This window comes from Diadema antillarum, unplaced genomic scaffold (assembly GCF_040938485.1).
Source record: "Diadema antillarum isolate AM-2024a unplaced genomic scaffold, OU_Dant_1.0 seq00000463_RagTag, whole genome shotgun sequence".
NCBI classification, from domain to species: domain Eukaryota; kingdom Metazoa; phylum Echinodermata; class Echinoidea; order Diadematoida; family Diadematidae; genus Diadema; species Diadema antillarum.
This window is the reverse complement of record NW_027271434.1, coordinates 446,610-462,925: the sequence shown is the minus strand read 5'-3', so window position 1 is coordinate 462,925 and position 16,316 is coordinate 446,610. Positions and strand designations below refer to the sequence as shown.

At 37.1% G+C, this 16,316-nt stretch overlaps 1 protein-coding gene across 1 annotated transcript; it reads right to left on the bottom strand.

Moving 5' to 3' along the window:
* Positions 1-4,629: 4,629 nt before the first annotated feature.
* Positions 4,630-14,069, bottom strand: LOC139733226 (zinc transporter 6-like). Its single transcript, XM_071644065.1, has 11 exons — positions 14,055-14,069; positions 12,418-12,619; positions 11,486-11,616; positions 10,781-10,865; positions 9,778-9,886; positions 9,065-9,145; positions 8,395-8,574; positions 7,544-7,663; positions 6,513-6,663; positions 5,644-5,757; positions 4,630-5,178 (listed from the first exon to the last, which is right to left on the bottom strand). Exons 1-11 carry the CDS (start codon positions 14,067-14,069, stop codon positions 4,630-4,632), a joined length of 1,737 nt encoding a protein of 578 aa, XP_071500166.1.
* Positions 14,070-16,316: the final 2,247 nt, after the last annotated feature.

Sequence of the window (16,316 nt, the reverse complement as noted above, 5' to 3'; positions counted from 1 at the left end):
CATAGAAATTTTGTGCTGAACATACCTCCCAAAAAAATTTACAGACTCTTTCTGACACTGTGACCCAAGAAGTCGATCACTTCATCACTAGAAAATTAAAGATACTACATTTGACAAAAACATGATCAAGCAAGAATCCATGTTTATTCTTTCAAAATGTTCCAAAATGATGACTTCTTTTTGCAACAAGTGGATGCAGTATATATCTCATGAACACTTTTTTGTTTAATATGACACCAATTACTTAACTTCATGGGGAACACATAATCTTAAATTGATATTATGAATACATTTACAAATCTTTTCAGTCACAAAAAGCAATCACGTAACAAAGACATTAACAAATATGCCCTACAGATACAAAATAAGGATAAAGAGACAGTGTGCAAAATTTGCTCTTGAAATAGTATCAATTATGTTCTCATTGTAATACAGGAGATGTTGATGTAAATAGGTAGACATCAGTATAGATGTGACACAATTTGCATTAACATGCCCAAGAAAATGCATTTCATTATACAGTATAGAACAATTTCAGTTTTCTGTTTCTATAATCCTAATGTAGTTTGACAAGGCATTGCTTCCATGTTGACTCTAAACAGGAATTTACAATCTTTAGGGCAAATCAAATTTCACACACACGAACAAAACTAAAAATTCATTACAGGCCTCTCATTTGTCACATGCTTGGATACCTGTATAGCATAATACACAGTATCTTCCAGAAATGGTTTGATTATGAAAATCTGATAACTTGGCATGAAGAGGGGAGAAAAAATTGTGGATTGACCAGTGGCATATGATAAGCTGAAATTTTTTGATTGATGTGGACAAGCTTTACCAGGCAAATTATATCAATGATGGGTATAAAATAAGCCTCACATACAAAACTTCTGGATTTTCATGAAATGTCTTGCTTTGTGAGATGTGGAATCAGTACACAACCTACCAATATGAGGTCATAAAGACTTGTATGACAGTAAGATCAACATTATGTTTAATTTCTGTGAGCTCTTGAAGAGCCTCACAACTTCACCATGGGCCTACCCATGTCAACTGCAACATTATTCATTGTAGGGCCTACATATAGTCTCACTTTATTATCACTCATACTTCAAAAAATATCAACTACAAAACTTGTGGAGGCATTGTGATATACGTATAAGAATCAGCAAATTATGGAAGTGGGAAATTTTGTTTAAAGTCATTGCATTTTTAACAAGTAACCTGCGGGTCTAGCGCTCAGCAAGTATTGCACTTAACCTTCATGGCACTCAAGCTGAGGTAAACTAAAATCTTGATATTCAGGGATATAATTTTGGGTATTTGGGGTCTATCCTTATGCCCCCCCCCCCCCAACCATCATTTGTACAGATAATGATCCCCTCCATCCATTGATGATTCCTGCCAAGTTTGGTCAAAATCCAGATCACAGTTTTCCAGAAAATTATGAAAATATATTGACGATTATGAAATGTGTTAATCTGAGGCATTTGGGCCCATTACTTGTACAAGGTATGATCCCTATCCCTCCCCACTCCCAACAATTCCTGCAAAATTTAGAAAAAATCCACCCACAACTTTTCAAGAAAAAGATGAATATGTGAACAAATTTATGCAAGGCAGATGCCAAACAGCAAATGATCGCCATAGCACACTTAGCCATTCGACTCAAATGAGCTTTGTAAAAGATGCACAGCTACAACTGGGTTTGGTAGTGACACAATAATGTGTAATTTTAACTTCCTTCTGTTTGTTATTTAAAAAGTTTACATATTTTATAGTCATTCACAGGTACTGTCAAAATGAAAGCTTTCTCACAATAGATATTTCACAATTTCAGTAAAGATCATTTATTTATAATATCACAGACAAGAATATTTCTGTACATATTTTGATTATTCCCAGAATATTAGCATATTCTCTTCTTTTGTGCGAGTTCAAAAGATTGCTAAATATGTGAAAATTTCCACACCATAAGACATTCCATGTTTCCAGTAGAGGGATGAAACTTTTTGCTAAATGATGACAACTAGAAAGAAGTAAAACATTAACTTTTGAGTTGTCAATGCCATTTCGATAACTTGATTTTCATTACAGACATCACATCACCCATCGTGCCATGCACACAATGACTACTGAGTGTTCTGAATAATATGCGCAAAACATGATTTCAATGTACTGATCTACAGGTGTACATTCAAAAGGAAGTCGACAATGTTGGCAGCAAGCAGGATTTAATATTTAAAACTAGAAATGTCGCTTTGGCGACTGATGCCTCCGCCATCATGCATGATTCTCCCAACAGTTGTATAGTATAATGTCTTCACAATGTGTGATGACAGTTTCACATAATAAGTAACTGGCAAAATATTGATATGACAGGTTTGTCAATAATGTCTTGAATGTTCACTTTCCTCAAACTGGGTTTGCTATAATTGTCTAAGAGTGCAGGTACACATATTTGGGGAATTGAGGATTTTTTACTTGACTTCTGACCGACCCTGTTATAAGTTTATGCATTAAGTAATTTTCAAGGTAAAAAGAAAGAGTGTAATTACAGTACAATACAGATTTTTTTAAAATTCAAACCTGACCTTTGACCCTTAACCTTTGACCTTTAACTTTCTGGCTGGAAAATTTCCCAGAGAATCTCCATTAGGTAATACATATATATACTAAGTTTTATAACTAATAATGTAAGCATTACATATACTAGTATATGAGGGAAACAGTAAATTTTTTAGGAGTTGACCTTGACCTTTGACCCTGACTATTGACCCATGACCCCTAAATTCCCTAGATAATCCCTGCCAGTCAGTACATGCATATGTACCAAGCTCCATGAAGATATATTGAACCATTTGAGAGAAAAGTGAAATTGCAACATTATCACCTAACCTTTGACCTTTTGACCTTTGACCTTATGACATGAAACTCTCTCTGGAGAATCTTAATGTAGTAGTTCATGTCTACACTAAGTTTCAATGAAAAAACCTTCGGGCATTGCATAGATATGGGGGAAATAGCAACATTTTTAGCATTTGACCTTGACCTTTTGACCTGTGACCTCTTGCCAATGTCACTAAGATTTCCTCAACTAATTGCCCCATCATACATCATCCTTGGACCAAGTTTGGTGAAAGCTGCTTTATCCAGTTTTGAGTTATCATGTAAACAGATAAATTTAAGGATTTGACCTTGATTTTTAACCTTTGACCTCTGTCCGATTTCACTAAAAAAATAATCATGTAATTGTCCCATCATACATCATCCTCGTACAAAGTTTGGTGAAATTTGCTCGATCCAGTCTTGAGTTATCGCGTAAACGGATACAATTTCATGATTTGACCTTGACCTTTGACCCTTGGCTGATCTCACCCAAAATCTAATCAAGTAATTGCCCTATCATACTTTATACTTGGACCAAGTTTGGTAAAATTCCAGTCAATATTTCTCAAGTTATCACGTAAACGAATGCGGACGTACGTATGTACAGACAAACGTATGTACGTACGGACGGACGGACAACCCGAAAACATAATGCCTCCGGCACCACTTTGTGGCGGAGGCATAAAAATCATTATTGACATGGTGAGTTCAAACTCAATCATTCTTTCATTAATTGACCACATGAACATTCCCACTATGGATAAATAATTACTGGTGAGATGAAACAATTGCAGGAGGAAGTTGGATTGAATTACCTTATCATATTCAGAACCAGCTTACAAGGAATACCATCAAAATCTCCACATGATACATTTTGACTGCCACTGCACTATCTTTAGGGTCCCCTGGGGGCCCCCTGGGTGAAGCATGGTGCCCATTTTTAAAAATTCAGATCCTAACCCCCTAGGGATGCTATCTGCCAAGTTTGGTGAAAATCGGTCTTGGGGTTTTCAAGAAGAAGATGAAAATGTAAAAAGTTTACGCACGATGCACGAGCCTTCGGCTCAGGTGAGGTAAAAAAATTTATATCAGTTTGGAGTTGAACAGAAATGAAGCAGATTTGTCTAAACTTGTATTTAAAAAAAAACCAACCAAACATCTACAAAGACTTGTTTATTCATGCTACACTCCACAACGCTGGGTCTAATCGTACTGTGACAGTTTTTATAATTTCTGCTCCTCTTCCTTTTCTCGTCAAATTATCAAAGAACGACTATCTCTCTGCATTCTTCATATTCTACAAACCAATTTACAAACAATTCATAAATCAACACTTCTTGGTCCTCATAATTAGATTTTGATATGTTCTGGGCTCACTGTCTTAAAATTTCTTTAATCTCTTACATATATTTATATCTAACAAAGTCAAAGATTTTTACTCTATACAGAATGGCAAACATGATGCAAAGAGTTCGAAGATCAAGAGTCACAGAGCTGATTTTGGGCTAGCATTCTTCTTTCCTCAGCCTCGGTCAAGATTTCAATCTCTCAGCTGCCGGACACCAAAATGACCACATAACGAAATGCTACCAGCTAAATAAATATAAAACAGACTCTACTGAATAGTCTCTGGCTGTACAAATTTGATGAAAATATCGTCTCTGTTACATTTTATTTTAGCACTTCTTTGTTCTGGGACTCAAAGTTCCTCAATCATAAGGGTAGAAACATGCTGTTTCATCTCCTTGAGCTAGTCCTTGCATTGGTATTCTTCATGGTATTTGACGACAACACATTGCTGGTTCCAAGGGTGCTAAAATCAATGACCGCACTCCCTGTGTTAGTGGGCGGCGCCCGCTGAAGACCAGGATTTGCATTTGTAAACTGCAGACTGGGCCTCGCCGCTCCATAAGCACTGTTCGTGGTGGTCCGCAAGATGCCCTTTAATCGCGCGTCAGGCATAATGGGAGATGGAACGTCGTGGGAGGGGACACTGTCGACGTCTGAGGCAAAGCTGACATCCCTGATGGGGGTGCCAAAGGGCGTGCTGTGGGCACGGACCGGCGTCATGGGGTAATTGCCGCCACCGCCCGCTAGGTAGCTGGGCAAGGCGGAGGTAACAGGTTTAATAGGTGGGATACTGGGTGTGAAGTCATCCAGGGAGGACCGCGTGGTTGCTATGGTAGCGGAGACTTGGTTGATGCGGGTCCACTCATCCTTGATGATTTGGATGGTGAGGATGGAGACGAGGTGGGAGAGCTTGTTGTAGACGTGGGCAAGGACCATCTGAAATGAGGAAATAATAGAAAAACAAAGTAGTCCATTAGTCAGTGATATTAACAATTTGACATTTTGCAGCTTTCAAGTGGTAAAGAGGAAACTTCACAGGCACTAAACTGCAGAGGGCTGGAGAGGGCTATATCAAAGAGAGGTTATAAAGCCTAATTTGTAGTTGAGGGACTTCTAATTTCTTAGGAAGTCAAATTCTGAAGAGAGGACACTTTATGAGATTCTAGATATTTTTTTAAATTTTTTTTTAGTGTCAGTCTTGGTCAGATGATCAAAGGTTCTTTTGTCTTCAATTTTTCACTGCAATTAGGTGGCAGAGATGAGAAAAACTTCCCTGCTCTTTGTAAAGCAGTGAATATTTCCACAATACCCATCAACCAGGGAACTCAAACTCAAATTTGAGTTGGTTCTTGACATTCATAAGGAACCAAATGCAAGCACTAGTCTTATTTCAATTCTCACCTGCTCATCTGCATCTCTTCTAACCCTGACATTCAGGGACCCAACGAGCTGGCCAAAAGACATCGTCCAGAAATGCTCGTTGCGGAATTCAAGTACGCCATCTAGTGTTGAAGCCTGCAACGTGAAACAGTGACACAGTTACGGGCTTTCACTTGACATTGAGAATCATACTGAGAAAACATATTCAACATACTCATATACAGAGTTAACGCTTGCCTCCCTCCCTGCATAAATACCTTAACAAAATAATTAACATGTAGTTCACTTTGAATAAGTGAGTTTTACAGTGCAAATGCCTTATGAACAAGCACTAGCTTGTACTAACACATTGTGGACAAGCTGATTTTGCTGTAACACGTTTCCCATAGATGCCTGCCCAAGATTAATTGGAATAAGTCTTGAACGGGCTGAAGATACACACTGCTCTCCTCTTCCTGTGGTGTGCAATGTGCAATGAATGGTCACATCAGCCTTGGGCTGAAACTATTCCAATGTGGAGAAGAAAAAAAGAGCCTACAGAATGGTAGCTAAAAACCTACCTTTGCACCATGGAAAAAACCCCAACACTCTACAGTACACTCCTGTAATAACGAACATGGTTATATCGAAATTTTATTACAATGAAGTAAAAAATTCAGGTCCAGCTTGTTCTGCTATAAAATTTCACTATACCGGAAGAAAACTGCTGGTTCCAAGTACTTCATATGACGTAAGTCTCCTGTATCGAAATGCTGACTAAAATATGTAAAACATGTCCATCTTGAATAGCAATTATATTTCCTTCATACATGATGGACATCAGGAAGAGAGGACTCTGAGTGATTACCATTGTTGCTAAAATCACTGGGTGGGGGAAATTATTTTCTTACCTCTCGCAGACACTTGTCCAACTGCCCCAGTATGTGCGCTGGAGTTGTCTGCAGCAGTATGGTGCCAGAGTACACACTCATGGGAAACATTGTGCCAATGGTCATCATAGCTATACAGAACGCTGCCACTGCGTCTGCTGCGTGAAAATTGCTAGTGACAGAAATGAGGGGAAAATGGATACTCATAATAGCATGTTGTATCAACAGAATATCTTGTTCAGTAGCTTGAACTCCCAAGTTCGTTGACCCTATTTGCCAAGAGATAAAGAAAACTCCTTAAAAATTCATAAAAATTCCCAAATTGCTATCAAAATGTAATCATCTGTTCCTTGTGTCATTATCAACTTTTCCTGTATGTTTCATCCAAATCCTTAGAAACTTTTTGAGTATTTTGCAAATAGACAAACAAACAAACACCGGCAAAAAAACATACCCTCCGTGGCAGAGGTAATAATCTATTCATTTTCAGATGTCACATATGTACTTGGTTAAAGGGGATAGCATAGTTTTGGTTGAGATGGGGATTCAGACTTAATTTCTTGAGAAATAATCAGAACCACTTATGAAATATTAAAGAGCATACAATTCTAGGAGGTATTCAAAGTTTATTTGATGAAAATCGGTTATGAAATGGCTGAAATATCCAAAAACAAAGTAAAACAAAGCGATCCTAATAAAAAGTGGGTCCCATCTTTTATTAGGACGTCTCTGTTCCTGGATATTTCAAAAGCGATTTTCATCAAATAAACTTAGAATTCCTCTCAGAATTGTACGCTCTTTCTTATTTTATTACAGGTTTTTCATCATCTCAAAAAGGTTGAAAACCTGAAGCCCCATCTCAACCAAAACCACACCATTCCTTCAAATTTTATCCTTCAGAGTACTAACTTTTTCAAGCAAAACAAAAGCAAAAAAAAAAAAAAGATATATATATATCTGTTTTTGATGGGAAGGAGGTAAATGATAATGCGGAAAATATGAAAGGTTATGAAATGTCACTAAAGTTGTGAAAGAAAAAGAAGAATTCTTACTTCATATCGACCAGGAAGTCAGTGACACATAAGGAGAGCATACTGCAGAGACCGATCAGGACGAACGGATTCACTCGAGGAAGAAGAAGATGATCAAAGCCTGGCACAACTGTGCAGAAACTGAAGACAAAATAACCAAGAAGGAAACAAGAAGCTTATCTCCTATGCACTTGATAGACTCTCTTTGTATCATTTTCAATTTTTAAAGCGTGTTTCAAATGTGGATGACGAGAAACACAGACATCCAATTCACTACATTTCTTAATAGACTCCAGAACAGTTTTACATCCAAAAATGCTATGTTCATCCTTCCTCATGTATAGACTGTAATGCATCTTTTGCAGGACATGAATGTGACATATTGAACAGAATTAACCAAAGGCAAACACACATACCAACATATGAGCAAAGAAATTAGTGTATATCTCATGTGTAATTACAGCATTAGCAAACCAGGGTGAAACTTTCACCAGATACTTCCTTATAACCGACTGTTCATGATGAATTCATTCAATCGGAAACATCCCTGAAACACATAGGTTGTGAAGAATGTGTATCAACATATAAAATCGGAATAATTGCCCTGCAGTTGAGTATGTTCACAGCTACAAGAAAGACAAACCAACTATAATTTGTTACCTATGGCACCGGGGGTGTTTAATAAAACTGTTCGTAAAGTTACGAACGACTTACGAGCGACTGGTAATCAGTTCTTGTGCTGAATTATGGAAATTCTGATAAGTATAGCACATCAGAACTTGAGTTAACTTAAGTTGTTTGTAACTTTACAAACAGCTTTATGAAACAGTTTTGAGGGGGTGAATAACAGAGAGAGAGTTGTCGCATCTCACCTCCGGCAGATATCGGCAAAGTGCTCCTGCAGCCAGCTGCTCTTGGAGGCAGAGCTGACGTGGCTGAAGGCCTGGTTGCTGGAGCCATAGAGGAGCACCAAGTGGCTGAAGAGACCCAGGATGGCCCCCAGCATTAGACGCCCTGTGTGGATCTCCGGGGGCTGCAGGATGCGCTCCGTGCTGCAGTTGCCACGGAAATAATGGAGGGTAGTTTTTAACCAAAATGCCCCTGAAATATTCATATCTTTGGATTTAGCAGTGAACTGGGTTTCAAAGGAAGAAATGTGACAACTCAAGTTTTCTGTCATTGGCATCAACAGCTTTTCTTACATATTGATTTTCAATTGCACTGATAATGACAATATGTTTATGTCCATGGCAAAGAACCTACCCTTTCATTAACTAGTTGATTCCCCCCCCCCCCCATGTGCATTATTAATTCTTTGAATGTTAGTCCCAATCTTAAACAACATATTTTTGGTAATTACAATACTGTGTTTGGAGTCCATAAATTCCACTGTACATTAATAATTTGCAAAATTATACACCTGTACAAACATAATCATGCATTGATGGATTGTAGTAACACATTAAGGGACAACAATGTACGAACAAAAAAAAAGATGACATTCTTTCAAGTTATGTCGTTGGTCACTGATGTGAAACTCACCTTTCTTTCATGATGAATATTGCACCAAAGATGGCAAGCATTGTGGTTGAAAATACTGCAAGAACTTCAAATCTCTCATACCTATCATAACAAGAACAGTATGATACGATTGACACCATGTCCATTCATAATTGAGAAGTGCAAAAATAAATATGCCAGCGTATAGATAGATCTATATTATATACACAAACTCTGAAGGCATTTCAGAGTAGCTGCTGCTGATGGCAGTAATATCATTACTTTAACATCATAATTATAGCCTTTTTAATAAACTTTGGTTCTTCAGCTGTAATGTCCATAGCAGTTTCCCTTCACTTACGTTTTATCTTCACTGTAAAGCAGTGTTTTCCAAAAATATCCTCTGGTATGTAATTGGCTCATGTTTCACTTCAATCTATGGAGCAGTAACTCCTCTAACTGTCATTGAACATCACACAATCTTCTTACATATCATGTTGGGCATGACAAATCTAAGCTGTGTTGTGGAGACTATTTAGGGAACTAACGAAACTGGTACCAAAGTTTCTTTGTTAACAGACACATGACTACATGAACTACCGGTATCAAAGTACTTACAAAGCTGTCTAACAGTCACACTATTCATGAAACCGAACAACCATTACCTAATGCATAAGAAAGCTATCAGATTAATTTTCCGCAAGTACGTGTATGTGTAGGCTCTGTATCTAAGGTGATGATTTTGGTCTCCTTACCCATATGTATAGATGCTGGAAGGTTTTTGTTTCGTCACCCAGATTGTTATGAGACACACAATGAGTGACAGCACATCAAAGAAAATTATGTAGGTGAATGCAAGGAGGGCTGCAAAGAAAAGGAAGAGTACATCAAAGTGTCAAACACCCTATACACATATTAAATCTCAAGTTGTGAAGCACCTTCCAGAATATACAACACAAATATGTATATGTTGACATTTTATAAACATTTATCATTATGTGAGCAACTCTAGTCACTATCAATTATGATGTTATGATGACAGTGTCACACTCAAGAACAAGTCATCTTTGTACTTAAAAGGCAGCACATTGATAAATGAAAAAAGGGAGATTTCATGAACATTCAAGGAAAGGAAATGATATCACTCTGAGGGAGAATTAACTACTTCTATATCATTACAAGATGATAGCCACATGTGACATCAGATGGTCTGCCAAAATGTTTCCGCTAGTCTATTACGATACTCAACACTAACACAGGTGAGAAATTTTGATTTTGGTAGTGCTGACAGTACAATGCCCTCTTCAATAGAGCGGTTTACCACAGTACGGTATGCAAATCAGAGTTACTACAGTTTCCAGCCTAGCAACAAAAAGTAACCTCCCCGGGTTTTATTTGGCACTACTGTAGTTCACATTATTTTTCTCTTTTTTCTGTAAGTGAAAAATAGAACGCTACAGGCAAGCAGGATATGCTTACTATATACTAAGCGCAATGTTGGCATCAAGGTACAGGTATCAGGGGCGGATCAAGGAATTTTGTAAAGGGGGGGCGCAACTCATATTTCTGGTGCCATTTCTGGGTTCCATTTCATTTTTTTCTTTTTATTTCTTTTGTTTTTAACGAAAAATAAAGGGGGGGGGGGCGTGCGCCGGTTGTGCCCCCCTCTGGATCTGCCACTGGGTATAGACATCAAAATATTGCCTTTGCATTTCTTGTTTCCTGATGTCCTTCCAAAGTCTTGGAGCAAATTCTTACCGATACTGTTTGTGGACTGGCACCATAGCAGCAGGACCAAGAAACATAACATTCCCATGATGCCAAGTGTAACAACTCTCTTTGCCTGAAATAAAAAAAGAGGAAAATGACAACTTCCCAGTCAGATGATACTGCCGTGTAAAGATTCCATAGGTAAAGTGGAAGTCAGACTCTGCAACATATTAATCACATGATTTATTTTAAAAAAAGACATTTCAGCCATTCTAATTTCACAGCCTTAACAGACATTACAGAGACTATGTCTTCTACATGGTGTGTTACAGAGAGCAGCAGTCAGGACCGTCCAAGCTTGTCAATTTTCTGCAGTTTGAAGAGAGCTTGTGCTGATGATTTTGTTGTTCATTGCCCAACTTTTAAAGCTCTAGGGATATATAAGTGGTTAACTTTAGAGATATATGTTTACTTTGGAGATTTGTGACATGTTCCTTCCTCTTGTTCATGTATGTCATTAATTTCCACTGTCACTGAACACTGTCCTTTCTATTTCATCTGTCTTGCACATACATCGTATCAAATTCATTATTTCTTTGAAGGCATACCCTTGGTGCCCAACCTTTCTAAATACTCCATCATCAGTTGAAAAGAAACACATATTAGGATGAACGTAGCAGCGAAAAGACATTAAAAAAAAATCTGAAGATGACAGTCCTAAATAAGAATAAGAAATCCTTCCTCTGGACTCACCTGCTGCTCTTTAAGCACAGATCGCAGCTCAGTCATCAGTCTGGTCAGGAAGCTATGCTGAGGCCTGGCAAATGGCTGGATGGTCCCGTGGATGATGTCACCGAGGCCATTAGAAGCTGATCCATGAACACCTTGATATAAAAAACACCACATATACAGTTAGGAGTTAGGACTAACAGGAATGGTTTATCACATTCTAATCGCCTCATACTAGTTTTCATCAATCTTCCATGTAGGGCACGCAAGAGGGAATTACTTGATAAAAATCGACCATCACCTCATGTTCAACCTACCCATTCATTACTGAACAAGGACTCTTGGAAAGCACTTCAGAAAATTGTTCAGGAATGCAAATTTTATGCATTTATACACTGGATACATTCAAAATCATTGTAAATTACCCTTTTCTTTTGATCCCCAAACATTATACTAAAAAACAACTCATTTAAATTCTATCATTCTGTCAGCCAGCCAATTTTCTTGTTAGACCCCTCCGCAGTCCGGTGCATTGTAATAAAAAAATTCAAAATGGTGGACCTTGGAAGATGAATTTTTGGGCCCTTCTGAGAACTATGTATTTCCTTAATTTAACGTTTAACCCTCCTATTAGTACGTTTATGTAGAATTTTAGATTGATCCTTTAACGAGTGTGGTATGGTAATCACTTCTCTGTTCTGGTATAGGCCTATAGTATTTGTGAATCCACACTGCTCTGCCACTGTGTCTGACTGTGTGCTCTACCAAGTCCAAGGCCAAGGGTATATTTACTCCCTCAGGCTCTACAACTAGCCTAGCTAGCCTAGTAGGCCAGGCTAGTGGAGTAAATTTTACGGAATCCTTATCATTTAAACTGATGTTTAGGATGTCTAGGAACTGCTGTTTAAAACCTGATCCGAAACTCAAGAGACCTATAAATCAGCAGTGTTTCATACCATGTCCAACAGTCCCATGATACTTGTGATCAGCAGAGTTGTGTGCGTGTCCATGTCCGTGGGCATGACTGTGCCCAGAAGACGCGGCCGGAAGACTCTTCCCGAAGCCGTGCGTTCTACCTCCCACGTCCACGTCCATGGAAGTGTCGAATGCATCGATGTCGATAACTTGACTGCCGTATTGCATGACTACTCTCCAAATCTAGGCATTCCAGACAAGATCAAAGGCAGGCTTACGTTGTGAGTGGACATAAATGACCGCAAAATGTGTGTCACGACGGATTGAACAAAGGAATCTACAATGAAACGAACGTTAATCACTCGGAGATTACGCTTCACGAATACACATGCATGCACTATGCGTTTGTGTATGGGTCGATTCGTCGATCGTACGTACGTGTACTAAATTAGATCCGCTGCGCTCTAGCGATAAAGAGTAGCACAGTTAGAGTATGTTACGTCATAAAATTGGAACCAGGAAAATGGGACTAATATATGAATATTCATTATTGAGTTCTCTTGTATGTGATACTATAAATACATGTACATCAAAGTTTGTGCAGCTCTCAGTCACAGAACTCTACGTGGATTTTTCCTCTTTTGCTCATTCCTACCTAGTACCTGTGGATGTGGCCTAATTTTTAACCTCCCATAAAAGCACCTCTGGGGCTTATAATGAGAACATTAAATTATTATGTGATGGACATAAAGAAAGAAAGAAAGAAAGAAAGATTGAGAGAAAGAAAGAAAAAACAAGCAAACAAACTAGAAATACAGTGATGCAGAGCAGATTCCTCTTCTGTAAGGTCATCTGCAACAGGACCAGTATTTTCCACCAACTGAGTAACTGTACAATGCCGAATTACAAAACAAACAAACCAAAGTATATATACTGAATATAAGTATACACGAAATTTGAGAAATATAAGCTCTTAATATGGATAAAGCTAATCATGGTGTTTATCATGGTAAGTTCACTTAAATTCTACTCACAAAGATAAAAAAATTATTTTCTTTGCCATTAAATATGATTGAAAATAATACAGTTAAAATTACACTAAAATTTGTGTCTTCTTCAAATAAACTGTCCGTATTGACAGCATGATACATTTCTTGAGTTCTGTTCAATTTTTTGTGTACCAACTCGTGGACTACGAATTACTTCACGCACACACACATACACACACATGGCACCGATATATAAATTATATACATAGTATAAATATGTACACACAAAAGCAATATATAGGCATACTGCTCTAGTATCAAAGACAGGGTAGGGAAATATAGGCCCTATTTCGTTTTGTTGTTTGTTTGTTTTTTGCTTGATTGTTTTTTGTTTTGTTTCGTTTATTTCATTTCCAACACATATGATTACAACATTTGAATACACATATATTCATGATACAACAATGAAAAACATACAATGAACCATAATACATAATACAATTTCATAATATATAATTTAAAGACAAGTAAAAAAAAAAAGAATGGTTGAAAATGGAGGGGACTGGTAAAACTTTGCAAAGCGTGTAGTCTGCATTCCCCTCATAAAAAAAAACCCTGTAGTTACAAAATTGATAAAGTGAGGCAAAGAAAGGAATAGAAAGTAAGACAGAGACGAAGTACACACATACAGACACAATAGTCATTACCAACACGAAGCACGGTAGTTTTCTTGTAATGAAAGAAGAAAGGTATATGTAAGGGTGGAATGAGTGACAGGAAGAGACTGCCTTCACAGTGAACAGAGAAAAGGGAGAGGGAAGAGGAAGATGAAGGGTCAAAACCAGTGCACGTGAAGTACGAGATAACAAGCTCCCAAAAATAAAGGAGTGTAAAGTTGAGTTGTAGTAAGCGAGACAATTGGGGTAAAAATTTGACTAGAAATTTAGTCTTACAAAAAGTATAACTCATTCTGAAATGTAAGATTTTCTTTAAAATTTCTTTATATACTGCTATCAAAAGAATTCCAACATTTCGGAACAGAAAAGGAGATACACTAGATTTAGTAAAAATAGTTCTGGTTAAAGGCAAATGATATTCACTGGATTGTCGGGTAGGATATGAATGGAGAATTTCATTTTTGATGAACAAAGAGTAAAAAACAAAGTCGGGAGAGAATTATTGTTAAAGGGATCGTATAGTTTTGGTTGAGACCTTATTTCAGGTTTCTAACATTTTTTGGTGAGATAATGAGAAACCTCTCAATATGAAAGAGCATGTAATTCTATAATGAATTCAACGTTTATTTGATGAAAATTGGTTTTGAAACGGCTGAGATATCCAAAAAAGAGCAACTCTAATAAATACGATCCCTTTGTTTTGCTTTATTTTTGGATGTTTCAGTCATTATAAACCCGATTTTCATCTAGCTAATAAACTTTGAATTCCTCTTAAAATGGTATGCTCTGTACTATATCATAAGTGTTTTCTTGGTATCTCGCAAAAAGTTGAAAGCCTAATTCTCATCTCCACCAATACTGTACTATCCCTTTAAGCTATAAATCGCCATGAATACAAACGATACAGATCGTAAATCTTTAAAGGGATAGTACAGTATTGGTGGAGATGAGAATTGGGCTTTCAACCTTTTGTGAGATACCAAGAAAACACTTATGATATAGTACAGAGCATACCGTTTCAAGAGGAATTCAAAGTTTATTTGATAAAAATCGGGTTTGGAATGACTGAAACATCCAAAAACAAAGTAAAACAAAGCGATCGTAATCAAGTGTGGGTCCCACACTTTATTAGAATCGCTCTTTTTTGGATATCTCAGCCATTTCAAAACCAATTTTCATCAAATAAACGTTGAATTCCTCTTAAAATTACATTCTCTTTTATATTTCACAAGAGGTTCAAATTAGGTCTCAACCAAAACTGTACGATCCCTTTAAGATGTTGTTTTCATGAAATGAAGCATCAGTATGGCATCTCTATGATTCCTGAAAAATAATACGAAGAACTTTTTTTTTCCTGCAGTAATAAGTCTTTCTAAGTAAGAGTTATGTGTTCCTCTAGGCGAGTATGCCATATCAGGGCAATATCAATGTAGAGTTTAACATAAAAAGAGCATTTCTAGTAAGAAAAAAAACAACCTTTATTTATAATGCCGATATTAAGTGGATTTTTAACCACCCCCAAAAGCCACATTTTGAGAGAATAATATATATATTATAATAAAACAAAGAATCAAGAAATAAACTACTAATGCATTTTTTTTTTTTTTTGGCCAATAAAGAATGAGTTTACTGGACTCGAATTTTCGGGGGCCTCCACCTTCTTCAGGAGTCTCGACGGGGAATGACGGTACTAAAACACAAATTGAACATGAAGAGCGAGCACTCATATACAGACTTGGTTGCTATGAAAAATATGCATTACTAGTTTATTTCTTGATTCTTCGTTATATTGGAGCCAAAACATAAATTTTCAACATGTTTGGACCTAGACTATATATATATGTATATATATATATATATATATATATATATATATATATATATATATATATATATATATATATATATTTGGTCAGACAGTCGATGAAATAAAAAAGATCGCTAGATTTAGTAATATAGGCCTACAGAATATATGACAAAAATAAAGGCTTAACACGAGATACCAAATAGATGCATAGGTCCTACCTACCATGAAATATGTGAAATATGCTTAATCGAACTGTTTCACACTTTTCAAAAAACATTTTAAAAAAGATTTGATCTAAAACAATATCTTTTACCGAGTAATGAGCAAACGTTCAGCCACCTTCTGATGGCTTATTACTAAGTACAAATTGTAGTACCAGGACTTTACTCGGCCCGACCTGATTCGGCCTCTAACCAAAACAAACAGCTGCCGGGAGTCACGTGCGCTGCTGTTGAATGGAAGATTTC

Bases quoted from the DNA above. Each gene is read 5' to 3' on its own strand.
- LOC139733226 (XM_071644065.1), bottom strand. The intron at 10,866-11,485 runs GTGAGTCCAGAG...TTTTTATTTCAG, and splicing joins CTGTGCTTAAAGAGCAGCAG to GCAAAGAGAGTTGTTACACT. The intron at 8,575-9,064 runs GTGAGTTTCACA...TGGCAACTGCAG, and splicing joins ATATTCATCATGAAAGAAAG to CACGGAGCGCATCCTGCAGC.